We start from the raw sequence: 25,217 nt of genomic DNA, 5'->3' as shown, positions 1-25,217 counted from the left end.
AAGCAAATAACCATAAACAAACCTCAGTCCAAAATCCATACAGATGGATTTCCACACACCCCAGTGCGAGTTTATCATTTACCTCAAAAAGTAGAGCAGTCTATTTCTCGAGTTAAGTGACCTGTCCAGCACATTTAGTGCCAACTCAAGTATTAAAAATGTCTTTAAAAAAAAAAAATAAAAAAAAAAACCGCGAACAAAAACAGACTCTCTTGACAGAAAACAAAACAAAGATACCATCATCTTCTTTGATTCCTCTGTACCAGCCAGTAGGTCCAACTTACATGTAGTGTAGAAAGTGTTCGTCATCATCAATCCACCTCACTGTCACTGTTGTAACTCTGAGCAAAAGGCTTGGGGTCTGTGTTGTTGAGCAGGTCTACCAATAAAGAGATGAGCTTTCCATCCTGAAAGGTCTTGGTGATGGCATGTTTGGGATTGTTGAGGTTTCGGTACAGCATGGTCTGGATGGAGGTGCGTAGCTCCCACAGCAGCTCCCACGACTCAGCCGTCAACTCACAGTGCACCAGAGAGCGACCAGGAAACGACACTTCCACTCTGTCTCCTCTCACTAGGACATAAGTGAAAAAAAAAAAGTTATTCATCATCACAGTAGAAGGATTTAACTTTGACATTTTAGTGACCTTGGAAGAGCACGTACAGTGTTTTGCATTTGTGTTAATCATTAATTTGCACTAAATGCCTGTCCTGACATCAATTAAATTAAGCGCTTAGGGATTGGTATGTTGCCTTACCAGAGTCAAAAATTTGCAAGGAATAGTAAAAGATTCATCCAGCTATACAACTTCTAGTCTTAACAGAAATAAAAAACAATCAAGCTAATAATCCAATTTTCCTTTGATGGTAGCGAAAAACTGCTCCTTGTGGACAGAAATTCATGACTCCTCCATTTCATTAGTTCACATAGATGATGTTTGTTGTACGGTTCCGTACTCCAGGATCACAACACAAGATTATGGATGTTTGTCATGGGTTCAGTCTCTTCTTCATGGGTGGCAGTACATGTCCTACCTGTCTCTTTGATGTCACAGTCTGTGAGCAGCAGCAGTGCCAGCGGATGGACCACAGAAGAATCTCTGATGAAAACACACCCACTGGACTTGACTGCATAGAAGAACGTCAGCCAGCGACTGGGAAAATCTTCCTCTCCTCTACACACACACATGGCAAAATGTCAGGTTTACATGCGTTAATTCAACACCTGCTGTAGTTTAATTTAATTTTTGAGCATGTTCGGACCTGTTCACGGAGGAGCGGTGAAGCAGAACTGGTCCACTGAGTGTGCGGAAAAGCACACTGTTGGGGCGAAAGCGCCCTCCTTTGGTAACAACACCTTTCTTCACCTAAAATAAACAACACATAGAAGTGAAAGATTTTTCTCCTCGTAAGCCCAAAGATAGATGTCCAAATTCTTTGAGGGAGCACAGCAGGAAATAAGCTGTTCAAAGCCGTATTATAGGCCCCATCCTGAGAAGCCGCCATGTACCTGAATGAGGTTGGGATAGAATCCAGCCAGCAGCACAGCTTTAATCAGCTCATCCTGGTTGCTGTGCTCATTGTAGAGAGAAGTGTGACGCTGGCACTCACTGGCACGAGAAACCAGCTCAGCATCATGCAGGTTCTCACTGAACTGAGAGATGAGACCTGCAACAGCATGACACGAAAACAGGGGAGATTTTGTGAAGAAGTTAACAAGTGAAAAAGTTAGTCCTGACAGTAGACCCACACTTTGGGGCTCATACGAGGACATTTTCTCATTTCCCCAACACGCAAAACGTGTTTCATCCTGATGAATTCTACATGGTCACATGGAGCTAAAATTTCAACATACGCCCCCACAAATTGCCCTATAGGATGGCTGTCCTGCGCCGTTTATGAGAATGTTTAATTCACAAAAATATCAGAGAAAGAGAAAAAAAAAAAAAAGAGAAAAAGTAAGCAAAGCAAGTTTTACTGAGAAAAATATCAGCACAGCGGCTGACAAGATGTAAGAGCAGTGCTCTGCTGTGAGACAAGGACAAGGCAGAGGGAAAGGTAAATAACATCTTTCTAAAGAGGAACAGATCATGACTCAATGACTAATATGAGAGGTGGTCATGTGACAGTCAGATATTAGATTGGATGATGTTACAGACAACAGTAGTTGATGTAACACTGTCAGATGTTATAACAAAGAATGAGGCCTGACAGAGACCTGCATAAAGACCCTGAGGCAGCTCAAGTGTATAAGCTGCTGTTGAAGAAGTGTGCAGCTACCAGTTTAGTATTTTAAGATCAAATTCATCAGAGTCACGTGATTTAAGGTACAACTGGCAGAATTTCTGCTTGTTACGTTACTTGTAGGACAGGTCAGAGTCCATGTGAGTGATGTTTCAAACCAACCGTTGATGAATCGGAGGCTCATCCTGGACAGAGTGTGTGTGTCCAGATAGTCGTCTCTGTCCTCTCTGTTGCCCTCCTGCTGAAGTGCCCTCCAGCCTAACACGGCTCTACTGAACACCAAATAGTCGCTGTAGCTGGAGCCGCTCAGTGTCTCTTTTGCCTGGAAAAAAACAATTAACAGATGAAGCGCGTTATATGCAACAGGTCAAATCTGAGGTCTGCTTTTAAAACCCATGCAGATTAGAAAACATGTAGATGCAAGACCATCTCACCTTGTTGACCAGTGCTCGGTTCTGCAGGCTGTTGTGGAAGGGGTCTCTGGTCAGACAGCCAGCAATAGACAACATGGGCAGAACACACCTGAACATGGCACTGAGGACCAGCATTTTGCCCAGCCGAGGGTCACATGACATACAGGCAACACGCTCTCCTAAAGGCGTCAGGGTTTCTGTCCTATCCAGAACTCCTACCCCCCCACCCCCAAAAAACAAACAAAAACAAAACAAAATATAGCAAAATCAATTAAATCTTTCACACATCTAACACATAAGATGGCCAAAAAACTAAATCCACAGCACAAGTTGTCACTGACCTATCTCTTGTAGATTTCGAACAGCGTCTCTTACAGCTTCTTGGTCTGGACTGTCCAACACTTGAGATAAGAAATCTTCAGCCTTCACACACACAAACAGAGCGTCATTCAACATGAGGGGAAAATACAATGTAACTGTAACAAAAAATACACAAAAGTTGTTCTTACCTTGCAGTTAGGACTGTGGATTTTTGTCTGCATTACTAAACTCTCTAGGGGGGTGCGCAGGATCTCAGGGATCGGGAAGGGAGTCATGGACTCCAGCTGTTTTCGTGGGAACAGGTGATAGGACTCTCCTGGCTGACATCGCCCTGCTCTCCCTTTTCTTTGAGTGACATTAGAGCGGGATATCCAAACTGTGTCCAGACAGGACACCTGGGAAACCACATGAAACAGGTTGGATTATACCCGATTTGTTGCCTTTTTGCATTCCACTAGAAAATATCCAGTAACAATGCAGGTAACTATTACACTGACCTTTGTCCTAGAATCATAATTCTGTTCTTTGTGAGTCCCTGCATCCACCACATGGACAATGTCATCTATGGTGATGGAGGTCTCAGCAATATTGGTGGTGAGCACGATCTTCCTCTGGCCCTTTGGGGGGCGCTGGAACACAGTCTGCTGGTCAGCCACTGATAAACTGGAGTGCACTACACAGAAAGAAAGGAAATGCATTTCAAATACACACTCGCTTATACTCAAAACACACATGTGAAGTCGTTGTCTTTGCCCTTACACGGCAGGATCATCTGTGAGCCTGAGGAAAAGTGGGGCCTCCTCTCCAGTTTCTCCTGAACCGCCTTGATGTCCTGCCATCCAGGGAGAAAACACAGGACTGCACCTGAAGCAGAGAAAGATGCAACTTCGATCATCGTGCTACATGGGCATTATTAAAAATACAAAGAAAAAGTTGGAGAAAGTATATTAGTTACCTGGTTCTCCATGACTGTCAATGTGCTCGATCACATCAGCCACTAAATCTAGATCAGGTGCGATCTCATCTTTTCCTCCCTTAAACAAGATAAAATACCATTTCACATGATGCAGGATGGGAGAAAAGAATCAAAATATACCAAACTGAAATGAAATCCAGATTTGAGGCTCACCTGCTGCCTGTCTGTCCCCTCTCTCCCTTGGACCGGCCGTGGGCGTCGCATCTCTTGCAGCACATCCTCCAAGTATCTCTCCTTCACTGGGTGCATAAATCCTGGCACCTTCACGATTGGGCAGCCTCCAAAGTACTCGGCCAGCCTCTTGTTGTCTCCGGTAGCGCTCATGAGCACCACTCGTAGGTCGGGGTTTTCTTTCAGGCTGGAGCGCAGCAAGGCCAGCAGCAGGTCTGTGTTGATGTCTCTCTCGTGAACCTCGTCCACCACGATGTGACTGATTCCCTTCAGGGACGGGTTTGACTGCAGCTTCCTCAGCAGGACGCCCACTGTTAGGAAGAGCAGGGCTCCTCCGCTGTGCTCTGGGGGTCGGCTCTCAAGCCTCACCTAAGCACAAACAAGTATTTATTGTACAAAAACAGTCAAAGTTTTAGCAACTGATGAAAATAATTTGGGCCTCATTCACCAATATCTTCTTAAGAATCTTCTTAGATTCTTTCTTAAGTTGTTCTTAAGAAGTTCCTTAAGAAAACCCTACGTCAGATTCATCAACGCGTTCGCAAGCCTCAGAATTGTTCGCAGCTGTGTTTTATGCCATCTCCTCGTAAGTTGAGGGCGTGTGCCAGGTGAGTCTAATTAACATAGGATCAGCACAGGTAACTGCCCCATCAATGCCCGTAAAAGGGCATGAGACTGCAGGGCCGTGTGCACACAGAACCCACAGGCACTGAGCAGAGAAGGTGAAGTGAGAAAGAAAGTTGAAATGCTCAAATGAAAATCTGGGAGGGAGCACCAGACTCCTAACGTAAAAAGAACTTAAGTAGTGAAGTGGCGCTACTGCGGCAGGAATGAAACAAAGAAACAAACAAAAGGCTTATATTTAGTTTATATTTTTGTATTTATATTTAGGCTATATTTAGTAGCGTCAGCAGTGGATGCAGCTCTTCGGTTGTTATCAGAGAGACCACACTCTCACGTGTGCCATCATAAATATCATCATATATCACATATGAAAAAAAACAGTTGTGTGTAGTGTGAACACTTACAGTAAGTGCACTGTTGCAGCCTGCAATTAGCAAAAAAAAAAAAAAAAAAAATAACGCCCCCCCCCCCCCCCCCCCCCCCCCCCCCCCCCCCAAAAAGAAGAAATAATAGATATGAATTAAGTGTCTATAATGTTTTTTAAGAGACTGCAATGATTTATAAATTATTATTATTAATATATATGATTATTAAAACATCATAAAAGATAAGAAAATAATTCTTATTCAAATCATAATATCATACAACTGCAGAACAAAAGAAAACGCTGTAATCGGTTATTTTTCCAGAAGTCTCAGCACTTAAAAGTGCTTAAGTATAGACCCTTTCAGAGAGTATAAACAAAGACAGGTGTGGCTCATTAGAAAACGCTCTGCTACACTAAATAGAATGGAGCCTTAATTAGTATCCTTGGTAACACCTGTCTTTGTTTATACTCTCTGAAAGGGTCTATACTCCTGACTGTTCTTAGATTTTGTTCTTAGTTAAGAACAAATTCTGGATAAGAAAACATTCATGAATGCCACAATCTTCGTAAAAACTTCGTAAGTAGGACTTAAGAACAAAATTGTTCTTAAGAACGGTTCGCGAATGAGGCCCATATTAAAATCACAGAAATCAGATCAGCACTAGGAATACTTAAAAATGCTGCTTTAAAATGACTTCAAAAGAAACTGTTTCCCAGCTACTTCTCAATTAATTAACAAAGTATTACAGCTCTAATTGACTGATAATATAAATAAAAAAAACAAATGCATTATAGTGTCATGATCCTGTATCTACCTGGTATCCCACTGAGTGTTTTAGGGATGGTCCCATTTCATGAGCCACCCGCTGGGCCACTGACACGGCGCTGATGCGACGAGGTTGGGTCACCAGGATGTTGCACTCGGCTCCCTCTCCACCTCTAACACATTCCTCCAGCAGGAAGCGAGGGATCCGTGTCGTTTTGCCACATCCCGTTTCACCGGCAATCACGACCACCCTGGATGACCGCACAGCAGAGACCACGCGCTGACGGTGGTCGTCGACGGGGAGCTCCACGCTCGGTCCAAAATGAGCTTCCTCCCATTCCTCTTGAAGATGGACGTTGAGCTCCTGAACTTCCCGTTTTGACAAAGGTTTGTACGGTCTGCCTGTGATGGCGTCCGTCACCAAGTCTTCCTCCTCTTCTTCCTCTTCCCCTTGGTTTACCGTTTGCTGTCCTTTTGCCTCTTCCTCCTCCCACAGTCTCTGCACTTCTGCTGCCACTGGGTACTGTTAAGAGGATGAGGCTTCAGTTTAATACCACTACATGGTCTATGTCTGTTGTTCCAAAACTCAAAGAGGTTCCAAATATACAAAGTAACAAGAGATAAGACATTATATTCTTGTTGTTAAAAGACATTACATTACATCATACATAAATTAAATTAAATTATATATACATTTCTGGTAGATAAAGTCATGTTAACATTTTCTGGCTTCTCTTCCTTTTGTTGGCATCATAACCTGTGATGAGGGGTAAAAGCCAAGAACCACTGACCACTGACACTGGGTAATATTGTGCTGCTATAATAACCTCCACTCTTCTCTGATTTGATGTCACAAAGTTAAAGATGACATTTGCTTGATAAATTGAATTAATAAACCAGTGTAATGCACACACACATGAAAAAAACAAAACAAACAAAAAAAACTAATATTACTCACCTGTGCGAGATACTCTCTCATACTAGTCTTGAGGTAATCTGGGATTTCCAGTGGGAGGGGGCGTCTGTCCCTCTCTCCTGCCTCCTTCACCTTCTCATGGTGGTAGCTGGCGTGAGTCAGGGGATTGTTGTTTTTATCCAGCAGCTCTAGCTCCTAAACCAGGTGACATGACAAGGGTTGTTAGCACAACTCTCACATGCAAGAACAAACCATTTCTCCAAAGTGACGCCCACCTTTAGTTTCATGCAGGCGAGAGCTGCAGCTTTCCTCTCTGCTGTCACTCTGTTGCTCGCTGTGGCTGTGAACGTCATCTCCTCAGGCCAGAGCAGGGTCAGCTCACATTTCTTTTGTTTCCCTCCAAATGTTCTGAACAGCATTAGCTCCTTCAATGATAGACAAGAGAGAGATGCATTTAGAACATGTTAAGAGCTCAGAGTGATTCTTTTTTTTTTTTGTCGTGGATATGAGAACTACCAACCCTGATTCTGTCAGATGATGTAGCCACCTGGATGACCCTGCCGAGGAGAGATTTAGGTTGAGGAAACAGGGAGAGAGCTTCTGCGACATTGGAAGTGTCCTCTTCAGGAGACGGGGAATGTTTCATTACATCTGCTTTAGACATATGAACATTATCTGTCCACGAGTTGTCCTCTTTATCATAAAAAGCTGAATGTGGCCCTCCTCTCCCTCGGCCAGCTCTCCTCCTAGGGAGCTGATTGTTCGGACCAATCACCCCCATTTCCTGTGGTCAAACAGAAAAGGAGCAAATCACTACAGGTAAATAAACAAAACAAAACAGAAATACTTACAATACAACCTCTAACAGTATTAAGTCTTACTTTGAGCTTGAAACAAGCAGCAGCTGCAGCAATTCGTTCTGCATCACCCCTCTTAGAGGCATAACCCTCCTCTTCAATCTTGCAGGGCCAGAGCAGTGAGACAGTGGCTTTCTACAGAAACAAAGTTGTAAAACAAACCATCAGAGATAATAATATCAAAAGTATCTCCTTGTCTACAATCTGTCGAGAGGCCTAATATCATCACTATTTTTTGTTCTCACCTTGAGCCCCTCATGTTCAGTGTAGCTGTACTGGATGAGATTGGACAGATCACTGACTCCCAGTGAACGAGAGATGGTGTTATTCAAAAGGGTTTTAGGATCTGGGAACTCCTTCAGCAGGTTTGTGTTAAGGTTATCTAAACAATAAAAACAAAAAGGTCAGACATGTTGCAGAATAATATTTTGTTAGCCGGCTGATTACTACTACAGGTAGGCTACATAACTGTTTTGGGTCTTTTAACAACGTTTTTTCTTCTGTCTGACTTTATTGCCTTGAAGTAGCCACAATATGATGATAAGCGCTTTTTCAATAAGACATAGTTACAGGACACCTGCAGTACTCTCAACAGCAGATACATGTAGCCTACATTATATATCTTATAATAACGAATAAAGTGAGAGAAAAAACTATGCGTCTGTATCAATTGTGTCAGTCCTACTGTTTTACTGAGGTTTAGGCAGACCTCGAAATATGAGAGTGAGACAACTGTCTTCAAGATGTTTTGAATGGGATGTCCTTGAGGTGCAGCAATGGGAGCTGTCATGTTAGCCGTTAGCTAACTCAGCTCACAACAGTTTTCACTCACCTCGTTTCGTCTGAAAATGAGACGTACTGGGCCTCACAAATCTTCCAGCTTTTGTCGTGTACCACCGCATTTCTCGGCTCCAGTTTGACGCTGTTTCGCCTCCTGTGTAAACACATTTGGCAATTTTGCTCAGCCCTCTCAGCCGCACGAGTAACACACCGGGTAGCGCCATTTTTAAACTACAAACTCTTCTTCTGTGGCAGTGACCGGAAGTAGACGAAAGTGTTCACAGCGACATCGTTTGGGGGGAAATTAAAACAGCATGAACATATGATCGATTATTTATTTGTTTGTCGCTGAAAAAACAACAAATATGTGAATTTTAACAACAATATTTTTTGTTAGATGAATTTAAATATTATTAAACTAAATTACACATCTATCTATCTATCTATCTATCTATCTATCTATCTATCTATCTATCTATCTATCTATCTATCTATCTATCTATCTATCTATCTATCTATCTATCTATCTATCTATCTATCTATCTATCTATTATTATTAATTATTAAATCTTTATTTCAGACCCAAGGGGATCCATATCACCATAAAAGCAGAATAAGATAATACAAATAAATAATAATAAAAACAATGTTCTATCTATCTATCTATCTATCTATCTATCTATCTATCTATCTATCTATCTATCTATCTATCTATCTATCTATCTATCTATCTATCTATCTATCTATCTATCTATCTATCTATCTATTTCAACATGATTCAATGCGAATGGATTGCACAAACAAACCCAAGCAGGGACCCTAAGTAACAAGAGTAGACTACTTCTTATTATCGTCTCTTTAAGCATTAACAGCATGCACAATGTATAGGCCTACAAAATGTCCACTGATTAGCTAGTTTAACCTCAAATAGGGAAAGGCTCACAGAGCAGCCCCTTCTACTATGTGGGATCAAAACAATATCAAATAAAACAAACAATAGAAAACAGTGGAGTAATAGTAGCCTACTTGAATGAGGATAGTGCAGTCAAACTCTACTGACCTACATACTATATGTTTATATGGGGAGGTCTCAATCAGTACATGCTGATACAGTCTGATTTCAGACATTATCTGACCACTTCACACACAGGAGTCACCACCTGGAGAAAGGTTGGAAAACTCCCAGACTGTGACTGGTGTTGTCTGGACTGCAGCCCATAAATAGTGCTGCTGCTTGATACAACTGCTCTTTTTGATCAATATGGAACTGGCATTTGTCTTCCTCTTGGCTGTCACAGTGGGTGAGTTAGTGGGAGTTGCTACCCAAAATCAACATGGTGCATATCTTAATTTGAGAGACAGTTAGAGACCCCTCTTACTCGTATTCAGCTTATTTTGCTTTGTGTCTCACTGTGGTAAAGTGTCTGGGTGTGGGGTACCCGCTTACGAGCCCAACGCCGACCGTGTGGTGAATGGGGAAGAGGCCCGTCCCTACAGCTGGCCATGGCAGGTGAGGCAGTGCAAAGACTTCTCACAAACTTACTCTTAGCCATCTGAGTCTCATGTTGATCCAAGTTTTTTTTGTGTACTCGGAGGTGTCTCTGGAGTCTTTCTTTCCCACCTGTGGAGCAACACTTATTGCTCCTGACTGGGTCTTGACTGCTGCTCACTGCATCACGTGAGGATGAGTTAAATCTTAAACTTAAATTAAATTAAACAGCTTAATAAAATGGCTTGTTAGATCTCTAAATTAGGTTAAATTAAAAGGAGAATGATGTGATAGCAATGTCAAAAAATAGTAATTTTTAAACTAATACAGAGAGGCTCTTTTTTTCTCCCAACAGATTCCACACATACAGAGTGGTTCTTGCTGAGCATGACATGAAGAAGCAGGAGGGACCTGAACAATCCATTATGGTGAAAAAAATGTTCATCCATCCCAAATGGAACGACAACTGTGTGTCTTGTGGGTAAGTCGTCATCCTTTCTCAACATATTGAGACCAGAACTCTGTGATATGTGGTGGATTAGAAGATATAGCCTAAATATGTCCTTGAAAAAGATGCTTACCCTGAGAGTTTCTGTTGAACAGCAGCTGAGCAAATAAAGGGTTTAGTAAATGCACATGAATGCACTAAAACGTGCAGATAAACGTTTCTCTACAGTCAAGTAGACTCTGAGCTACTGAGAAAATTCTGACATACGGTAATTAAGCCATAATTCTTTGTGTTTCATTCTGTTACATAGGAACGATATTGCCCTGCTTAAACTGGAGAAGAGCGCTGTGATCAATGATAAGGTTCAGCTGGCTTGTCTGCCACAACATGGTGCTACTCTTGCCCACAACCAACCCTGTTATGTAACAGGCTGGGGTCGTCTCCACTGTAAGATATGCTGCCAAGCCTGCTAACACCCAGCTTATGTTGGGCGTAGTGCAACCCTTTGTGTAAAGCAAAAAATATTTAAATTGTTCTGGGACCTGAAGAGAATCATCAAACATAATTCAGATTCCCAGCTGTTGTTACAATGAGTGTGTCAATTTCTCTCCAGCTGGAGGTCCCGCGGCAACTACCCTGCAGCAGGCCCTGCTTCCTGTGGTGGATCACAGTATCTGCAGTAAAAATGACTGGTGGGGCAGCTCAGCCAAGACAACAATGGTCTGTGCAGGAGGAGAGAGCAAGTCAGCATGCCACGTAAGGGACAACAAACACAACATGATACTTTGTCTGAGACAAACAATACAATTTTCTCCTATGCTCAACCCTTTGCCGTCATCTTCCAGGGTGACTCTGGCGGCCCCCTGAACTGTAAGGGCAGAGACGGTAAATGGTATGTTGAGGGAGTGACTAGTTTTGTCAGTGGAAAGGGATGCAATACTCCTCAAAAGCCCACAATGTTTACCCGCGTGGCTTCCTTCATCCCCTGGATCAGTGAGGTGAGAGAAACACTGAACGGTAAATACAGAGTAGGCTTTTTGTAAAAACGTTAATCTAACTAACTTATTCTTATGCTATTCCCTTACAGACTATGGCCCAAAACTGAAGATGTTTCCATAAATGAAGAAGTGACTCATCAATAAACTGTGTAATGAAACGTTCATACAGTATTATGTTTGTCTTGTACTTAATCAAAAGTATTGATAACATAAAGAAACATTTTAATCAGTTTAAGTTTTTTTTTTATGTTTATTTTTTTACAAGGACAGGACAAATGTATAGTAAACATAAAAACAATTAAATACCTATTAAAGGTATGTTGTGCAAATTTACAACAGGGACTTCTGATTATATTTAGAAGTAAGGTCAATTAAGTAACTGGTTGTAACCTTTATAATCAAAAGCAAGTGTCTTAAGTAAACCTATATACATCCAAACATGACGGAACATCTGAATGTTCATGTCAAAAGATTGTTTTCATTCAGCAGTCCTGGTTTTACACAATACTTTGTGTGGCATAAATCATCAATCAAGAGCTACTCAAGGGTCTGAGGGAGTCCAGGTGAAGAAGTCGATGCTCTGTAGCTCCTCAGGTAGGTACTCCTGCTCTACGGTGTCGCTGAACGCTGGGTTGTATTTGTAGCCTTTGGCGTAGCCCAGTTGCTTCATCAGCTTTGTGGGGGCGTTGCGGAGGTGCAGTGGGACGGGAGGCAGGGGGCCTTTGTGGTTCCTCAAACAGGCCTTCACGTTAGCATAGGCCTTGTAGATCTCCACAGACTTTGGTGCTCGTGCCAGATACGCCACACACTGAGCCAGGATCACCTGTTGAGCAGCAGATAAACAGAAGGGAAGACAACAGAGATGAGACACTGAAATACGACTTTTATCACGTAAAAGACTCACATATGGCAGTTAGCTTTTTTGAAAGACTGAGTAAAACCGCCACTGCTTGGTCGGGTCAGCCCACCTCACATTCAGGCATGCCGATGAAGTGACAGGCCTGGAAAGTGGACACGGCCTGAGGGAGGGCAAGAGGATCTGCCATACCTGAGAGAGACATGAAAAGAAGGACACTCAGTCACACTGTATTAAGAATAAGATTTTCTGTGATTAAAATCTCATCTTACAGCATACATTTTAGTCTATATTTCCTTCTCCGTAATATATTCAAAGTGCATTTTAATGTGCACCTGACTTCTGATGTTATTTAAAGACACAGTGCATTGCTGTATTTATGACGATGTACTTAATAGTAATCACTGTTAAACAATTCATCACTTTTTAAGACAATGGCACTTAGTACATATGACAAAGTAGATTTAAGGGCAGTAACATAATGCCACTACGTTTTAAGTATCACCAACCAATCACCATAGGGCACAGAAGAGCAGATTATTAAATCAGTGAAATAATAAAATGAAGCGACAGGGAGGTAAGGATTTCAATCACATGAGGATTCTGCATCAAAAGAAGTTTTGAATGAAGAGACGGGCTTAACACGTTGTTTGACAGGCTCCGCCACTGAATGATTTCATTACAAAAGCCCACAGTCATCTTTAGTTATGAGCTAAGATTAAGGGATGATCAATCGGGCCCTGTCTGCTCAACACAGTCTTCATTCTGGCTCAAACTGAACTACAGTATCAGTGATGTAACCAGGAACACCACCATGCAACGCTGCAGAACATGATCAGTAAATCCTAATCTTATCTGCGGAGGCAACCGGTGTGTTAAGACCAGAGGATCAGGGTGGCAGCAACATGCCAGCAGCGCAATAAATGATAGAGGACGCAACCCCTGCAATGAACTCATTCAGTAATTTCGCATACCAACATCCTCGCTGGCAAAGCGGACCAGCCTGCGAGCCACATAGAGCGGATCCTCACCGCCCTCCAGCATGCGGCCCAGCCAGTACAGAGAGGCGTTCTCATGGGAGCCTCTCATTGATTTATGCAGCGCTGAGATGCAGTTGTAATGCTCTTCACCTGTGAGAAACACAGATACATACAGCGTGAGCCTTCACTGTGGCGTGAAGAATGCTACATACAAATTATACTCAGAAAACCGTGCCACACTTAGACAAAGGAACAAAAAGTAAATTCGATATAAAACCATGCTGAAAGTGAGAATAGTGTCTCTGTCAAGGTCTTGAGTCGAGCTGAGGGACAGTTTCATCACCATGTGAAACAGGAATCTCAATCTTTTGGGACAGCTGAGTATGATGTAACGGGACAATGTGGAGGACATTTGAAGTCTCATGAGGGGATCCATTATTGCTCAACAGTAGGGAGTGGGAAAGAGGCTGTGAATAACGACACTATTACTGATAGTAAGGCTGAGTTCTGTTGCCCCTGCAACTCTGAGGGCATTTTTTTATGATTCATTAATCAATTACTTAAGTAAAATCCAAGTTAAACTGCTGTCTGGTTTTATGAATATATATCACACGAGTCTCAATCACACTATTAGTTTTATATTCCACTTCACAAAGGGCACTGGGGCTATTATAAAATGTGTGTAGCATAACACCCCTCAGTGACATTCACACACATGCACAGAATAAAACAAACATGTCACTCCTAAGCAACCGTAATCACAGCTATAAACACCCCCATATTATACCCTTACTCTTATATCATTTCATGGATCTCATATGAAAGCCCCAAGGCAAGAACAGTTGAGTGCTGAGGGGTATGGTGGGGCTCTAATTTGAAAGTGAAAAGTCTAAATTAAAGACAGTGGCAGGTGTTATGGTATAATGAAGCTGCAGGGGGGGTTTCAAGAAATGTAGATTTGTTAAATATGTTGTATATTTCTCACAGCTCCTCACATTTTAGCCACCATTAGCAATACATCAATAATGACAGAAAAGAGCTGTAACAAATTCAGGTTTGTGCCTCTCAAATCACTGAGGTTCAGACTGTTGAGTCACTACAGTAACACTGAAAGTACATTTGGGCTTACCAGCTTTATCATAGAGAATGTGGGACCTCTGAAGACCCTCCTTGATGTGCTCCTCCGTCACCACTATCGCTTGAGGAGAACCGTTGTGTGCCGCCAACAGCTTTGGCTGAGCCAAGCTCACCTGAGCCTGAACAGCCAGCTGCAGACTATTGAGTCCTGTTCTTGCATCACCATCACAGAGGTAGGCTATGGTGTCCAGAGCTTTTTGCTCAATGTAAATCTTTGCCCTAGAAAGAGAGAAACCCATATCACTGTCAATATTTCTATTAAACTTATCTTCTACAGATAAAGTATCAATAATGTATGAATCAACAGTGATGACAAATACTGCAAAAATATAGATATATGGAATCATTTACAATGAGGCAACTACAGCCATATGAGCATAATACATGTGAGAAAAGAATAAATGCAAACTTACTTACAGATCACTGCTTATTACTGGGTGTGATGATGAATGAAAACATCTATTCCAACACTATGATACCATAAGCACTGGAAGCTGTACCTCTCAGTTTCTTGTAAAATTAGGTACTTTTGACAGTGTTTTGATTGTGTCGAAATAGTGATTAAGTTACATGTTCTGTTTTTCTGAACTTAAGCAGACAAGAAAAAAAAAAAGGCATCTAACCAACCAAAGGATTTTGAACTGTCAGATGACACCCGGTTATGACACATGGGACACCTTGGCCCCCCCAGGGGGATACTTACTCATGTCCATCTGTTTGATCTTCATCTTTGGGACATCCTGTGTCTTGCCCCAGGACTTTAACCCCGAGTGTGGCCACAGCCCGATCCAGGATGGAGCCCATTGCCTCCACAGAGAGTTTCTCTAGAACCAGCACCCTGCATCGGCTCAGGAGAGCAGCGTTTACCTGGAAGGACGGATTCTCCGTGGTCGCCCCGATCAGCGTTACCGTCCCACACTCCACATGAGGAAGGAAGGTGTCCTGTACAAACACACACATACTGAGTGAAGACAAAGATGCGCTCATTATGTTTAAAGTGATGATATCTGGGTATTTGAGTAACTTTCACAACACCTGGTTGACTGGTTCATAAAGGAACGTTCTCATTTCACTGCCACAATGGTCTGTATAACTGTCTGACATTGTATTTTCACGCTTTGCATCTTGAACAAATTTTTTATTGTTTTTCAACAAAGACACAGAACATACAATTTGCCATCATGTCAGTTACAGAAATAGATAAAATAAAATAAAATAAAATAAAATACAGTATTGCCATCCATCAATTCTTCTAGCCGACCGCCCCCTATACACCCTCACATCACATATTGGTGCCCCTCCCCATATTGCTCCGCGTACACACAGATTTCACCCATTAATGTAGTCACAGTCATATCAGTATCCTATGCAGTAAGCAGTGATAAATCAAACAGATTAAAAACAAAACAATATGGTAGTGTGTAAATGCCACACTGCAAACAAGGACACTTAAGGATTCATCTCAGGTGGGCGTGACCATTGTAAGGAAGACTGGCCCCTCTTCACTAGCTGAGTCAATTCGTCAGGTAGGTAGTTAAGCAGAGGAGCCCACATTTCATTAAAGGACCTTTCATTACCCTTCACAACTGCACTAAGTCTTTCATGGGGGAGGACCCGGAATATCTCCCTATACCATAGGGTAACAGTAGGTGGTTTATCAGTGATCCAGTTAATTAAAATGCATTTTCTGGCCAATAATAATAATTTGTCGCATAATTTGAATTTCAAATGGGTTAAAGTCACCTCCCTTGATGGGAGGCCGAGGATGAAAAGGCCAGGGTCCTTCCTCATCTTTACTTGAAAAATACCACTCAGTTCCTGCGAGATTGTACCCCAAAATCTGTTTATCAATTTACATTGCCAGAAATAATGGTAGTATGTTCCAACCTCTCTATGACACTTATTACACAAAGGTGAAATCTGACGGTCCATCTTATTTAGTATGTATGGTGTTAAGTGTAGACGGTGTAGTATTTTATATTGTGTCTCTCTCAGTCTGTTACATGTAAAGGTAGATTTAAATACTTTAATGGCCTCCTGCCAGTCATCTTCAATATACTCTGTGTCAAGATCTTTCTCCCACTTCTGTGCAATGCTTGTGATATCGCCTGTGCTAAGAGAATATAGTAGAGCATAGAAGGAAGAAATAAAACGGGTGAGACCTTTTCGGGAGATGAGGAACCTCTCAACCTCACTATACATGACTGGATCAAGAGGGGGTAGGGTCTTAGATCCAACGTAGTGCCTGACCTGAAGAAAGCCATAGTGATGTTCTTTAGGGATACTGAATTTGGACTGCAATTGTTGGAAAGTCATTAGTATCATATTGTCATATAAGTCTCCAATCACACGCACCCCGTTGCCGTGCCACCTGTCAAAAATATTGGGACGGAGACCTGGGGGGAAATCCTGATTCCTCGTAAGAGGGGTCAGGAATGAGGCATAACTTCCTCTGCCTAGATGTTTACAAATTTCCTGCCACACTCTAATAGTGTTGTATATAATTGGATTATTCTTGATATCCCTATGTAGCTTTTTCTTATCGCTCATGGCCAAGCTCCATAGCGAGGATGGCAAAGAGGACCACGAGTCTAGACAGGGCTTGGATTCAAGATGAGCATGTAACCATTCCCATAGGAAGCGAGCATGGCATGCCCAGTTGTAATAAATTATGTTTGGCAGGCCTAGGCCTCCTTTGTCAGAGGGTAGCTGTAATGTTTTTATTTTCTGTCTCGGCCTCTTGCCATGCCATATGAATCTAGAAAATGCCCTCTCTATATCAAGAGCGACCTTCTTGGAGATCCACAGGGGTAACATTTGTAGGGGATATAATAACCTGGGGAATACGTTCATTTTAATTAAACTAATACGCCCCATAAAAGATATAGGGAGGTCGTGCCATCTATCCAGGTCCTTCTTTATTTTAGTTACTATGGGAGAAAAGTTAAGCTTCCATAGCTCAGTCAGGTCTGGTGAGACTTTTATCCCAAGGTAGGTGAAGCCTGTGGGGGACAATTTAAAGGGGCAGTTAGCAAGTGAAGCCAGATCAGTCGGACTGCCCAATGGCATAGCCTCTGATTTGCCATAGTTGATCTTGTAGCCTGAGAATGAGCTGAACTCCTGGATAATTGAGAGAATAGTTGGGATTGATATGTCAGGTTTTGTCAGGAACAACAAGATGTCATCAGCATAGAGTGCAATTTTATGGGTTGTCCCTCCTAACGTCATCCCATGTACGTCTTTGTGTTGTCTAATAGCCTCCGCTAGGGGCTCAAGTGCTAGCGCAAAGAGCAACGGAGACAGGGGGCAACCCTGTCTCGTCCCCCTACGCAGTGGGAAAGGCGACGACTGCATGCCATTAGTTACAATACAGGCCTGTGGAGAGTTGTAGAGTATCTTAACCCATTTAAGAAAATCCCCCCCCAACCCAAACCTCCCAAGGGCGTCGAATAAGTATTCCCACTCTACCCTATCGAACGCCTTTTCAGCGTCTAAAGATACAGCAAGTCCTCTATGATTTTCTTTACTTGAGTACTGTATGATGTTCAACAGTCTCCTCACATTTGTGAGGGAGAGCCTATTCTGTATAAATCCGGTTTGGTCTGTATTTATTAGAGAGGGCAAGAGTTTTTCCAGTCTTGTTGCAAGCAATTTTGATAGCAACTTACTATCCACATTAATAAGGCTAATGGGCCTAAATGAGCCACAGATATCAGGGGGCTTATCTTTCTTAAGGATAAGTGTAATGTTTGCTAGATTAAGCGTTGGGGGGAGGTGACCAATCCCAAAGGAATCCAGATACATGTCAGTAAGTGGTCCGGCTATCAGGTGAGTCAATTTCTTGTAGAACTCCGGACAGAACCCATCAGGTCCTGGTGCCTTTCCACCCTTAAGGGATGCTATGGCTGCACGGACCTCCTTCTCAGTCACTGGTGCCGTTAATTTTTCTTTTTCTTCCTCTGACAGGGATGGGAGGGACACTTTATCGAGAAACTCCTTCCTCCTCTCCTCAGAAAACTCACATTCAGATGAATAAAGCTTCTGATAAAATTGCCTCATTATTTTATTGATGTCTTTGGTTTTGTAGTGTCTAACCTGATTGTCATCCAGCAGTGATGGTATCGTGTTTGACTCCGTTCTACCTCTTGCCAATCTTGCTAAAAGACGGCCAGGTTTGTTTCCTGACTCATAGAGCCTATGCTTTGCAAAAAAAATGGCTGACTCAGCCTTTTTAGTTAGCAGTTGGTTTAGGGCCGAACGAGCTGCTTCCAATTTTTTAGACAGAAATTTAGAGGGTGTACTTTTAAATTGTACCTCCAGCTGCTGTATTGTATTTTCTAAGCTAAGTTGTTCCTTCATAGCAGCCTTTTTCTGAGCTGTGGTATATGATATAATACTCCCCCTAAGATAGGCTTTAGCCGTTTCCCATAGCAGAGATGGACTAACATCGGGAGTCTTATTAGTCGCAATAAAAACATTCCACTGTTCGGTAATATAATCAATGAATGGAGGACTGCTCAGTAGCGAGGGGTTCATCCTCCAGTGGCGAGAGGAGGGGTCAGTATAAGGAGGACAAATGCTCAAACTTACATGAGAGTGGTCAGAGAGTGAGCATATGCCAATTGAGCACTCCTTTACCCTATCCAAAACCACCCTGGATGACAGGAAAAAATCGATTCTTGAAAATGTCTGATGGGGATTGGAAAAAAAGGTGAAATCTCTCTCCCTGGGATTGGTCATTCTCCAAGTGTCAAACAGTTCTAAATCATGGCAGAACTCTTTTAGTCTGAGGCTCTTCCGAGGGATTGGGCTAGGTTTAGGTGGGGACTGGTCAAGGCTTGGGTCAGGCACACAATTGAAGTCGCCCCCTAATACAACATATGGGGTTGATACTGATGAGACCTCAGATAAGAGCTTAGGGAAAAAGGCAGAGTCGTATGAATTTGGGCCATATATGCAACCAATGAGTATCTGTTCCCCGTAAAGATAGCCTGAGATAAGGATATAACGACCATCATTATCTTTTATGGTTTTCTCTAAGGTAAACGGGAGACTACGGTGGATCAATATGGCTACACCTCTGCTATTTGTGTTGTAGGATGAGTAAAACACTTGGCCCACCCAGGACCTCCTTAATTTGAGATGTTCCAAATCGTTTAAGTGAGTTTCAGACAGTAAGGCTATTTGTGTTTTCTCCTTTTTCAGAAAAGCAAGGATCTTTTGCCTTTTAATGACATTATTGAATCCCTTAACATTAAGGGAAACTATTTTGAGATCACTCATAGCATAATAGAAATAAGAAGTAAAATGTTGAGTAATCTAGCAGAGAGCTTTGTGACAGGGCAGAGGGGCTCAGTGTTTTTACCACAAACAGTCTGAGAAATGGACAGCTCCATGAAATATCTTATGGAAGGCTTCAGATATATGATGGCATAAGTAAATAAACATGACGGAACATCATGAACAAAGTATTCATCCCCAAACGATGAAATCCCAGCAATCACCCAGTTAAAGAATCCCCAGAACACCCCCCCTCCCCAACCCCCCCACCACCCACTATCCCGGAATGGGCCAATAGTGTGGCGCGTTGAACAACTAGCGGAGCACGTGAAACCGAGCAAAAACATCACTGAGAGAGAAAAAAAAAGAGAAAAGAAAAAGAAAGTCTTCTCCACTCCCCCGCTCACCACGAGCTAAGAAGATCACAACCATACAAACTAACATGGTTATATTTTAGCAACCAGCTTGAGCCCTCCATCAACGTTAATTGTAGTGAATTGCAGCATAATGTGAGAGGAAAAAAAAACAAAACAAAAAACAGCTAAGAATTAACTTAACCACACAAAGTTTATCTAACACACCTTCTCACAAATTATGAAAGATCTGACCATGTCTGCAATGAGCAAAACACGCGTATTTTTTACATCACCTCTAGCTCAGCTCAGTCCGTCCACGTAGGCAAGCGCATCCTTCGGTGAGTGAAAAGAGTGAGTTTTTCCTCCGTGGGAGAAACTCAGGGTAGCGGGGAAGCGCATGGAAAACCGTATGTTCATGTCAATAAGTCGTTGGCACACTCCGTTAAACGCACGTCTCATTTCCTTGACTCCACTAGCCAGATCTTGTCGGATGAATATGGGCTGTCCCTCATGTGTCAGGGGTCCTTTCTCCCTGGCCGCGGCGAGAATCCTCATCTTATCCCTGGGGTTGTGCAACTTGATAATCACTGCGCGGGGCCGGTTGGGCTTTGGCGGGCCGAGGGACCTGTGGGCACGGTCAATTTTAACGATGCCCCGCTTGGTCTCCAGGTTCAGCAGTGTAGGCAGCCATTTCTCAAAGAACGTAACCGGCTGTCGGCCCTCCGCGTTTTCTTTGAGGTTGAAGATTAAAATGTTGTCCCTGCGGCTGCGTCCCTCAATATCAATGCTCCTCTCAGTCAGGGCGCACACTTTAGTCTCCAGTCCCTTCAGCCTGGACTCCATGGCCGACATGTTGTCCTCCACGTCCGAAACGCGACACTCAGCTTCGATGATACGTTTTGTGTTGGACTCCAGTCGTGTAGTAATATTTTCCAATGTGGCTGAGAGATCTCCAAACTTCTTCTCCATCATCGTTGATATTCTCTCAGCGACATATTGTGATATTTCCATAGCGAGGGCTTCGTTGTCCACAGCAGGTGTAACGTTAGCATCCTCGCTAGCTGCCGCGGTCTGGTTCGGTTCTGGTTCCTCAGCAGACATATTTACCGCGGGTTCGGAGGCTTTTTGTGTTCGGCGTGTTGTCTGGTTGCTTTTAAGTAAGTTTTTGTAAGGTTGTAATTTTTTAAAATGAGGTTAATAGTGACATATAGCTCAGTAGCAGCGGGAGCTCAGCAACGGTCGACTGCTCAGGGTGACGACATCACGTGACCTCTCACGCTTTGCATCTTATCAGGTCATTAAACGAAGATCTTGACTGGTCCTCTTTGGCAACTAATAAAAGGACTGGCTTTCATAAATATCATATTTGTCTGTGTCATTGTACTTCAGTGGTTATTTTAAGCATTTTGTAACTGAAGCTAACATTACAAACTAATGCAGTGGCTCAGTACTCCACCTGTTGGGATTTGTTGAAGCGGTGAATTTCATCAATGAACAGGATGGTTTTCCTCTTGCACAGCCGCAGCTCATTCTGCGCCTGCTTGATCACCTCTCGGACTTCATTGGTGGAGGTGCTGGTTGCGGACAGAGAGACGAAACGAGCTGTGCCGTTCTTTTTACTGGCGCTGGCAATTATGTGAGCTAGTGTGGTCTGAAACACAACAGAAACATACACATGGTCATTTGATTTAAACATTTGTACACTCATCTGGAAACTTACTAAGCCTAGAATCAAAACCAAAGCAAGTACATTTTCTGCTTGTGGAGGATTTTTTATAAATCATATACAGTATTGGGACATTGCTTTTGAGAGCCTCATAAATCTCATCTTCACTTCATGTGTGAAACCTGTAGACATTCTGACAATTGACAGAGGGGAGATAAAGAGGTCAAGTGCAAGTAAAGCATGTTGACAAAGTCTAAGTATGGCAGGACGCTGTTCAACAATCCATGCAAGTAGCTGGGCATTCCCAAGAAGTCATTAACAGGTTGTATTCATGTCTGACAAAGAGAAGAGTGGCAGGCACCAACCTGGCAGCCAAGGACTGAATGATGCACTGTCAACATGCTGTAAAAGTTCACATCTCGCCTCTCTCTTAATCAAGTGCAACAGAGAGCAGAGCAATAAAACTAACACTAGTATAAAAAGAGAGCATTTTGAGTTGGAAATTCTGGCTGTACTGAACGATCATGTAGGCCTACACTAACAATTCATCTGACCATTATTTTCTAGATGAACTGTCGATGAAATGTGACATCTTCTCGTGTCTTGTTTTCTCCAACCCACAGTCTGGATTATAATGTTTTAGGTAAAGGATTAAATGCTCACATTTGATAGGATTGGAAGAGAAAGCGTTGACACTCACACTTGCCACTCAAAATGCCTGAATTTTTTAAATAGTTGCAGATTAATTTTCTGTCAATTGACTGATAATTGATCTCTAGTTCACATCACTATTAAAGCAACAGTTCATATAACAATGGAATCTCCTCTGTTGTGTCATTTTTAGATGTAGACAATCATAAAGGGCATTTTGGATTATTTCTGGCATTTAAAGAACAATTAGGCTATCTCAGTTAATAGCCTACTTTATGATACTGTTTGGTAAAAGTCAATGTTGCTGAAAGTCAGATCTGTCAATAAGGCAGTGTGTGGATCTGAGGTGACACCACCGCACCTTTCCGCACCCCGGTGGTCCCCACAGGATCAGAGACGGGATGTCCTGCGAGTCCAGCAGTGACCGGAGGAGAGTCTGCTCACCGACAACTTTACTCTGACCGAAGTACTCCTCCAGGTTGTTCGGTCGCAGTATCTCCGCCAAGGGCTTGGCCATCGTCAGCAGTGTCCGCGATGATAAACCGTGTGCTGCCTTCACGGTCTGTCCGCTTGTTGACGCACATGTTTGGCTCTTCAGCGTTTCCGTCCCTGCTGCTGCTGCTGCTGCTGGTCCGGGTTCAGCCTCACTGCACTGATCCGTCCTGTTGACAGCAGCGGCAGCGCTTTGAGTACCTGTACACGAACCATTCTGTTCACTTTGAAGTGAAACTTTGCTCTTGTTTGTCTGAAAAAGAGAAAACATCGGCGCTGTCACGGTCCTTGCCGAGGATTTGTTGACACCGGGGCTGGCCGGCGGTGGTGCAGCAGCTTCCGCACTAATGCGCGGTTTCTTTGAAGGAGGTGCGCTCTCGTCTGCGCTGGACGGACCGCTTTCGACACCGCCTTTCAGCAGACAAACATCCAGGTGTCCATTAATGGTGGACGGCTTGAAGTCTCTAAAACAAACGGGACACTGCACTGAGTCCAGCGCTGTGGCTGTTTCCTCGTTCGCCATGTTGGTTCCCCGCGAAACTTTCGACCTTTAGTCACGTGACCGAACACTGATTTGGGGTTAACTAAGGGAGACACTTGCCTTAACAGTGAGTAAAAGTGTGACTTTTTTCTTGTATTATCTGAATATGACGTTTATTCCAAGAATGTGTTTGTTTATTTTTTTCATACTTGATACATCTTGCGTGAATTTATCTCGATTTAATTCCTGTGTACATCCGTGTTACATTCACGTGCTGTGGGACAGTCAGCTGATGTCGACTTTCCCTAATAATAGACAAATACACATATAAAAAATTGTATCTGAATTAAACCACTGGGATGGCGACTGCAGCTACTGTTGTCACAAAAATATGACTAGAACTGTTTTCTTCAATGTGGTCAAAGGAAAAATCTTCTTCCCGTGGTAACTGTGGTACGTGAATGCAACATTTGCCCAGGTAAAATAGGCTAATAGCCTCTGCTAATAAGCAGGTGGTCATAAGAAAAGTCACTCACCAGACTTTGGGCATGGGTATGGAGAACTTCCGGGTGTGCTCTTAAGTTTAATAACTATTTTCATTTTCGATTCCGAGCACTAAGAGTAATGAAAGAGATATAAATCAAAGGCTCAAATAAGTTTATCCTATCAGAGCCTATTCTTTTTTCATGTAGGCTAAGTAGGCTAATAGAAGCAGTAGAATAGTTAGTGATACAATACAAATATTGTACAAGTTGGTGCTATTGCAAAATTTGGAAATATGCTAAAATAAATTGGTGTTATTGATATTATTAAATGCCCCTCAGTCTAAGGGTCTGTAGCCTACTATCATGGTTGTGCAGATGAAGTGTAATTAAAAAACAAAGGTCTGAAATGTTTTGATCCTGCTGTTCTTACAAACCTAATTGGTGCTTCAGTCCAGTCTTTCTCTCCCTTCCTGCTCAGATGAAAGAACCAGCCAAGAGACACATACCAGAGAGGTCATCCAGGCCAGGAAGACAGTGTGAAAGCTCTGTAGGAAAGGGCTGGCAGCCAAGTGTCCCCCTCAGGGAGAATGTCCAAGTCCAAACAGTTCATCCTTGTGGCAACGGCTGAAACATGCCCAAGCTGGCTTTGTTCCTCTTCTCAGAGAAGGTGAAAATGCAATGCTTCTGGGAAATGAAATTTGGACCACAGGCATTCAAACAGTTTATGAATTCCATATAAAAGGTATGTAACTAATCTGAAGGAATATTAATATGCTTTTGGGATCAGCCTTGTGGGTCTGCAGGAGCACCAGCAGGGGGTGCTAATGCGTTTTGGGGTAACTGAAGCTGATGCTGTAACAATATATTGCATTTGCAGCATTCATTCATTAGCCACATTAGCCAATTATAAACAGAGCACTAGTAATATATTACTAAAGTAAAGATTTAAATAACTGATGTAGCTTTGACATTTATTTTCAGAGTATAGGCTAATTAACCAGAGCATAAAGTGGCAAAACATGACACCATTTGTAGCGTCAGCTCCACTGCATAAGTGCCAAAATAGCTTTGGATAGGTCTTTTTTTTTTTTTTTTTTTTACAATTGGCAAGTTATTTGATGACTGAGAAGTTCCCAAAATAGTGCAAAACATGTAGTCTGGGATTCACTTAATCACATGTTGTAGCTGAAACTTAGTCTACTGTAAAGCAAACTGAGACATTGTAAGTAATCAAAGACTAGATTTGTTTCTGTTTTTTTTCCACCATGACAGCCAACAGATTCATTTCAGCAGTGAGAGCAGAGCTCCCATCCAAAAGTGAGTTCATTATTGTATTTGGCAAAGCTGATTGAGAGGCCAGAGGAGGCTGGGGAGGTTTCCAGACATGCTGCACATAGCTGTGACTGGCCACTGTTGGCCAGATGATGCATTCTTGGCTCTGTGGCAGAGTGGGTTTCACACCCAAA

General features: G+C 42.6%; 3 protein-coding genes across 3 annotated transcripts; 1 reads left to right on the top strand and 2 right to left on the bottom strand.

Annotated features, from left to right (window-relative positions):
• Window positions 1–183: 183 nt before the first annotated feature.
• Window positions 184–8,656, bottom strand: dhx30 (DEAH (Asp-Glu-Ala-His) box helicase 30; the record flags this gene model as incomplete). The annotated part of the gene is made up of 19 exons (XM_083992076.1): window positions 184–571; window positions 1,033–1,172; window positions 1,261–1,364; window positions 1,508–1,665; window positions 2,404–2,563; window positions 2,676–2,869; window positions 2,996–3,077; window positions 3,164–3,370; window positions 3,473–3,648; window positions 3,735–3,839; window positions 3,931–4,009; window positions 4,105–4,491; window positions 5,929–6,402; window positions 6,838–6,990; window positions 7,071–7,220; window positions 7,316–7,579; window positions 7,677–7,787; window positions 7,898–8,034; window positions 8,485–8,656. 19 exons carry the CDS (start codon window positions 8,654–8,656, stop codon window positions 312–314), a joined length of 3,513 nt encoding a protein of 1,170 aa, XP_083848202.1. The 3' UTR covers window positions 184–311.
• A 1,037-nt stretch (window positions 8,657–9,693) lies between these two features.
• On the top strand, window positions 9,694–11,474 carry LOC311000973 (chymotrypsin-like elastase family member 3B; the record flags this gene model as incomplete). The annotated part of the gene is made up of 8 exons (XM_083991900.1): window positions 9,694–9,733; window positions 9,854–9,942; window positions 10,028–10,110; window positions 10,277–10,402; window positions 10,680–10,816; window positions 10,983–11,125; window positions 11,215–11,367; window positions 11,457–11,474. 8 exons carry the CDS (start codon window positions 9,694–9,696, stop codon window positions 11,472–11,474), a joined length of 789 nt encoding a protein of 262 aa, XP_083848026.1.
• A 224-nt stretch (window positions 11,475–11,698) lies between these two features.
• wrnip1 (WRN helicase interacting protein 1) lies at window positions 11,699–23,356 on the bottom strand. Its single transcript, XM_083991126.1, has 7 exons — window positions 22,655–23,356; window positions 21,433–21,627; window positions 15,044–15,282; window positions 14,333–14,559; window positions 13,198–13,353; window positions 12,336–12,415; window positions 11,699–12,190 (listed from the first exon to the last, which is right to left on the bottom strand). The coding sequence occupies exons 1-7, from the start codon at window positions 23,306–23,308 to the stop codon at window positions 11,909–11,911; spliced, it is 1,833 nt and encodes a 610-aa protein (XP_083847252.1). The 5' UTR covers window positions 23,309–23,356; the 3' UTR covers window positions 11,699–11,908.
• Between the last annotated feature and the right edge of the window lie 1,861 nt (window positions 23,357–25,217).

This window comes from Trachurus trachurus (assembly GCF_905171665.1).
Source record: "Trachurus trachurus genome assembly, chromosome: 17".
Lineage (NCBI taxonomy): Eukaryota > Metazoa > Chordata > Actinopteri > Carangiformes > Carangidae > Trachurus > Trachurus trachurus.
The sequence above is the reverse complement of the archived record's forward strand: the minus strand, read 5'-3'. Positions and strand labels throughout refer to the sequence as shown.

Coding starts and splice junctions, on each gene's coding strand:
- wrnip1 (XM_083991126.1), bottom strand. CDS start 23,308: ATGGCGAACGAGGAAACAGCCACAGCGCTGGACTCAGTGCAGTGTCCC. Junction 13,354..14,332: donor CATTCTCTATGATAAAGCTG/GTAAGCCCAAAT, acceptor TGTTTCTCACAG/GTGAAGAGCATTACAACTGC. Junction 12,416..13,197: donor CTTTGCCAGCGAGGATGTTG/GTATGCGAAATT, acceptor TGTCTCTCTCAG/GTATGGCAGATCCTCTTGCC.